This window comes from Stegastes partitus, unplaced genomic scaffold (assembly GCF_000690725.1).
Source record: "Stegastes partitus isolate 25-593 unplaced genomic scaffold, Stegastes_partitus-1.0.2 Scaffold2449, whole genome shotgun sequence".
Classification (NCBI taxonomy): domain Eukaryota; kingdom Metazoa; phylum Chordata; class Actinopteri; family Pomacentridae; genus Stegastes; species Stegastes partitus.
The window spans coordinates 1-5,880 of NW_007580180.1; the positions used below are offsets into that span (position 1 = coordinate 1).

Sequence of the window (5,880 nt, forward strand, 5' to 3'; positions counted from 1 at the left end):
ATGAACACAGGAAAGACAAAAACACAGATTTTTGCAGGTTTTTGGCAAATATCTCGTTTGAATGTTGTTACCCGAGCAATAACGAATTAATAATTTTCACTCTATCAAACATTTGAGCACAACACAAGTGAAATAAACGGAACTTTTTAGCTCTTTAACTGACGAATGTATAATATTTGTCCTCTCGATATTACGTGATGTGTTTCACTTAATCGTTTTGGAGCTCTATGCACTGATATTGTGGTTTTTTGTTAATCTACATATAATAGATGATCAGTGCGAGTATTATTTTCAGCTCGTGTGCAACAACTTCACAGTTTTCCAGGAGAATTCAGGGGATTTTGTCCTCCTGAGTCCTGATTCAGTTAGTTTAGTTTCACGTCCTTCAGCAAGAACTTTCCAGTCAACTGTCAAAAATAGGATTTATTTAAGACACAGTGACCTATTATAAGACTGTACACAAGAATCCAATGAAAAGGCACGTTTACAAAACAGCACTTAGATTTCCTGTTTTACTAACACAACACTGAGTACTAAAAGGCAGGAAGGACATTTCCTGAACAGCTGATTCTTCATCTGGAGTGACTGTAGTGTGTTTACTGGAGCAAAGTTCTACCTTCAAACTATGAATATTTTCAGAGTTACAGGCCCCTGAAGTCCAGAGAGGAGGCACAAGAAGCATTCACCAGAGTTAAAATATGAATATATTAAAAATAATATATGTTTAGACACAAGTCAAACGGTCCTTCTATTGTCTAGAACCGGTTCTGACCAACCACCACCACACATGCTGGTATGGAAAGTTTACCCAGAATGCACTTTGTAAAGTTTCCTCTAGTGACTGATCAGAACCAGAACCACATCCAGGGTACCACTGATGGTTTCTATGACTCTGTGTCATAGACATTAAACTGGTACCACTATGAGACATCCCATAATACTGATGCTACCAGCTGGCTGTAGATCCAGAAGGTCTGAAATTGCTCAGGAACAGTCCTACATGACTTTAAATCTGTCCAAAATGACTCAAAATGGGCCAATATTTGTAAAAAAAAAATTTGACAAAGTGACAAAATCCGTCCACAGTGACTCAAAGTGTCTCCCAAAACCAAGAAAAAGGCTAAAATCAGCCCAAAACTGTCTAAAATGACTTAAAAATTCCCCAAAATGATTTTAAAAACTTTGTCCAAACGTACTTAGAAACTAAATGACATGATGTAGAACTGATCTGGTGTCAGGTTCTAGCAGAACCCAGATGTGTTCTTCCTCCTAAATGTCATGTGTCTATCTGCTGTACTGGTGAAGTTCTGAGGCTCAGAAATGATGGAAAAAGTCCATTAAAGTGATCAATCTGGACCCTCCTCTGTGGACTTGAAGGACCTGGACCTCTGGAACATTCACAGTCTGAAGGTAGAACTCTGGTCAGTAGATGAAGGTTCTGCAGACAAAAGATCAGCTGGTTCTGAGGAACTTTTTCCAGGTTTGTTGACATAATTCGTCTTTAGGTTCCATCTTGAAATGACCGACAGTAACAGTTTCTTATTGACAATCCGTCCTACGACTTCCTGTCCCCTCCACAATAAGAGCACCGGGTGTGACTGGAATGTTTGGCTGTAAACATGTTGCTGTGACATTCGTTCGTCTCCGTCAGTCTGGAATGTTTTCAGATCCGAGGGTCCATCATAGTTCGTCCTTCAGCTCGTCCTGCCGGTTCTTCCGTTCACACGTGCACGCGGCCGTGTGGTCGTCCGGCTGAGGAACCGGCTCCATGTCCGGGTGTCGGGTCGGCCGCCCCGCCTGCCGCTCCGCGTACATGTGCAGCACTCTGTAGTAGTAGCAGTACAACCTGCTGGGCTGCAGCAGCTCCCGGGCCGCCGCCTGGCCCGCCCGGCCCACCTCCCGGGCCTCGCCGTCGTTCTCTCGGGCCCATTTGATTTTGTCCAGCAGGTCCGACAGGTTCCTCTTCACGGGGACGTAGTGGGTTCCTGCCTTCAGGTGGGCGTAGAAGTGCTCGTAGTACGGAGAGTCCTGCTTCAGAACCAGGCTGTTCCCCAGCATGAGGTAGGGAAACCGGTACGCCGCCACCGTCCCGTCCACGTTCACCTGGTACTTGTACTAGAACAGGGACACAAACATCAGCATTTAAAGTTAAACGTCACGTATGTGTTTAATAACCGGGTCAGCTTGTGTCACTTCAGATCAGTTTCTCACTTTTTCACTTATTTTTTGGAAAAAAACAGAATTTTGTCAAGTTCATGTTTTCAGCCTGAAAGTTTTTCTATTTTCACCCAAAAAACAAAAATCTTCTAAAGAGTTTTATGATGTTTTGCTTTTTTTTTTTTTAAACACTTCCTCCCCAAATGCTCTCAAAAGGATGAATGAAGTATCTGTCAATCCATCAAAACGAAGTTCTGGATAATATCTTCATAGTTTAATATCTGAAGAATTAAAACTCCTCCAGCCATGAGATGAAAACACAGAACAGTTTATATCAGATCAGGATGATTGAACAGCTTCTAAAAGGGGACACACTTTTAATTATTGGTCCTTGAAAATGAAAAAAAAACTGCTAAATGTTCAACCCAGGCTGGTGTTGATCCCAGAACCTGATGTGTCCAAAACTGACAGAAAATTGTCTTAAACAACTTAAAATTGTCAAAAAATAACCAAAAAATGGCTCAAAATTACTTAAATTTTGTCCAAATGTGCTAAAAATGATCCAAATGACTCAGAATTCTCCAAATGACACAAAAATGTCCTAAATTTGGACAAAAATTGACAAGAAATTATCCCAAACTAGTCCAAAACTGACAAAAAAAATTCACAAACAACTTAAAATTCTTAAATTTCTTTAAATTGGCTCAAAATAACTTAAATTTTATCCAAGAGTACTGAAAATTATTCAAAAATGACGCAAAAACATCCTAAATTAGTCCAGATATGACCTCAATTATTAAAAAATGGACAAAATGATCCAAAATTTGTCCAAAACAGACATAAAATTGTCCTAAATTCCTAAAAATGGTTCATATTGACAATAATGAATAATTATTGGCTCTTAATAATAGAAAAAAAAGGACAAAACCTCCAACCCAGGCTGGTGTTGTGTCTTTATAAAGTTCCTGTCAGTGTCTATCTATGGATGGATCCATGGTTCTACTAGAACCCAGTCTCTGGTCACATCTCACCAACTGTTGAGGCTCTAACATCAGCAGAACCTGATGTGGGGAAGTTGGACCAGACCAGGTTCTGGTCTTTGCAGATTTAGACAAAAACACTGAAAACAAACTACTTTTTTTTTTTAGGGTGGAAATTACTGAAACTCCAGGTCGGAAAACTTACAAAATTCAGCTGAAATATTTTACAGACGTTCCTAAATCAGAAACTCTGAACAAACTCAGAACCAGAACCCTGAGAGACTCAACGTGACTGTCATGAATAAACGTGTTAAACATTCTGCGTGTAAATGTTTAAGTAACGTCTGCGTCTTCGTGTTTTGTCACCTTGAAGAAGTCGAAGAATCCCACCAGCGGCGCTTTGCCCACGTGCTTCTCTCGGTCCCTGAAGAAGAACCAGCCGGTGATTCCTGCGTCCAGCAGGTCGGGGTTCTTCTTGGACAAGGAGACGAGCTGCAGACGCTCCTCTCGACTGTCCCGGCCTCGAAAAAACGCCCGGTCCGTTTTGTTAACCCACGGAGGTCCTGTCGGTACCGAAAAACAGCAAGAAAGGAGTGAAGCTTTACAACAGGAAGAAATGTAACGAAGCAGCGTGAAGGAAAGTAGATTAAAGACTTTAGTTTAGCTCAACGACAGCAAGTTTTAATCAAAGTTAAATGTTGTTTATACAAGAAAAGCCTGACTTCACCGATTCACTGTTTGTTCAAGTAAAACTGTGGACGAAGACGTGTTCATCTGCTCAAAACAGCTAAAAGAAGCGTTTTTTAAAAAGAATATCTTGTTATAAAAACTATAAACTCTCATTAACAGTTTAAATAACGTCTGAAAGAATCAACTGCAGCTGAACTTATTTTATAAATGCGACAGTCGAGGTTCATTCTGAGCAAATCACTGAACGTATTAAACATTTCACGGATTCTTCCAGATCAAATCAAATCAAATTTATTTACAAGTTCTGCACAAAACATCAAGACGGGATTGTAAAACTACATAAAACTGAATAAAGCAACTTTTAAGATCCGATTTCTGAAAAAAAGTCACTAAAACATCACGAGCGCGTTGCCCTGCTGCACGTTTATGATCGTTTTGTCTAATTACAGAAGCTTTGCTGATTTATTTTCCATTTTAAAACAGCAGAAACATGAAAGAAAAACTAATTAAATCGCATTTCAACAAATATTCCAGCGACACGGTTAAATGTGTGAATCTACATTTCGGTGCTTTAAACGTTTACTGAGGTCCGAGTGTAAAAACTGCAGGAAAACGCTTTAAAAACGGATTTTAAATGTACCGGCGGCTTCATCAACAGGATTAGGAGTTAATTAGGAAACAAAAAACTTGTTTAATCCTGGAAAGTGGCTGATCTTGGACATTTAAATCAATCGAAAGACTAAAATTCAACCCCTGGAGCCACCGTTTATTAATCATAATCATAATAATAATAATAATAATAATAATAATATAATAATAATAATATTAAAATCCTCCCTGTGAGCTTTAATATTCTGTAAAAGCACCAGAGGAGCTGCTGCTGCTGCGACGCCCCCTGGTGGACGCCTCCAACAAGAGCAGAAAGCAGAGTTCACATTTTAACTTACTTTATCCGTTTTTTAGTTTTAACGTCTTCTTTTATTAAACTGAACTCTGACCTACTGAGTTTATTCGATCCTTTAGTTTTATTTTAAGGAGTTTTTTTTATCATAAACTGTTTTTAATTTTCCCTCTTCTGTCACAGCTTCATGTATTTTATGCTGCGACACAAATAAACTTTATTGTTATTATCACTGTAACTCAGTCGGACGCTTTCAGGACACGAGTCCAATCAGATCCTGTTGAAATATTTTAGGCTAAAAATCGCTTCATAAGTGTCACCAAACACAACAAAAGAACCCAAAAGAACTAAAGCAGCTCGATAAAGTTCTTTGCAGCTCCTGAGAAAGTTTTTTTTTAAACACTATCCGATGTTGTTTTATGTGAACACAAACAGAACAAAACATGACGGCTGGTTTTCCAGGAGCTCGACTCTTCTCTGTTCCCCGGTGTGTGCTTTCAGTTTATTGTCCAGCGCTGCAATGTTCAGGAGCAATAAATGTCTTTATTAAAAGCTGTAAATCAGTAAGAAGTTCTGCAGCAGACTGATTTGAAGTCGTGCAGCTTCAGGGCGACCCGGTTCTGATCGATCTGCTCCAGGTGCGTCGCTCACCTGTGTGGCCCTGGACGGACAGCAGGTCGTTGGTGACGCCTCTCAGGGTCTCCAGCGTGGAGTGGGTCACCTCGTAGGTGGGCAGGACCACGTCTCTGGTGTCGCTGGAGCCGCACCAGGACAGAACCGGCACCGGGTCCGTCCTCCTCGTCTCCAGCGGCCAGTCGCCCACGTTGACGAAAAACTCCACGTCGGGCAGCTTCACCTGCAGCAGAGCATCGTGGTGGTTAGCACGGCGACGCTTCAGGTTCGTTTTATTCTGAAAACAAACTAAACATCGACATTGTTTGAAAATTCTTCTGCTTCTATATGAACCTGTACTCAGGATTACATTAATACTTTCTGCACTACTTTAAGTCTTTACGTTTATAATTATTTACAGTCATGACTCGATGACCCGACACTAAATGTAAAACCTTCTTTTATGTCGGATATCAAGGCTGTCGGATTGTCCAGACGGAGGTCCAGATACGAGGAGGGCTTGATGCTGGAAGGCTCATT

At 40.5% G+C, this 5,880-nt stretch overlaps 1 protein-coding gene across 1 annotated transcript in view; it reads right to left on the reverse strand.

Annotated features, from left to right (window-relative positions):
* Positions 1 to 1,398: 1,398 nt before the first annotated feature.
* Positions 1,399 to 5,880, reverse strand: part of poglut3 (protein O-glucosyltransferase 3) — a 7,963-nt gene continuing 3,481 nt past the window's right edge. Inside the window, exons 4-6 of the mRNA XM_008305236.1 lie at positions 5,380 to 5,584; positions 3,504 to 3,700; positions 1,399 to 2,115 (exon numbers count right to left, since the gene is read on the reverse strand). Coding sequence (XP_008303458.1) covers positions 1,681 to 2,115; positions 3,504 to 3,700; positions 5,380 to 5,584 — 837 coding nt within the window. The 3' untranslated portion in view covers positions 1,399 to 1,680. The remainder of the gene's footprint in view (positions 2,116 to 3,503; positions 3,701 to 5,379; positions 5,585 to 5,880) is intronic.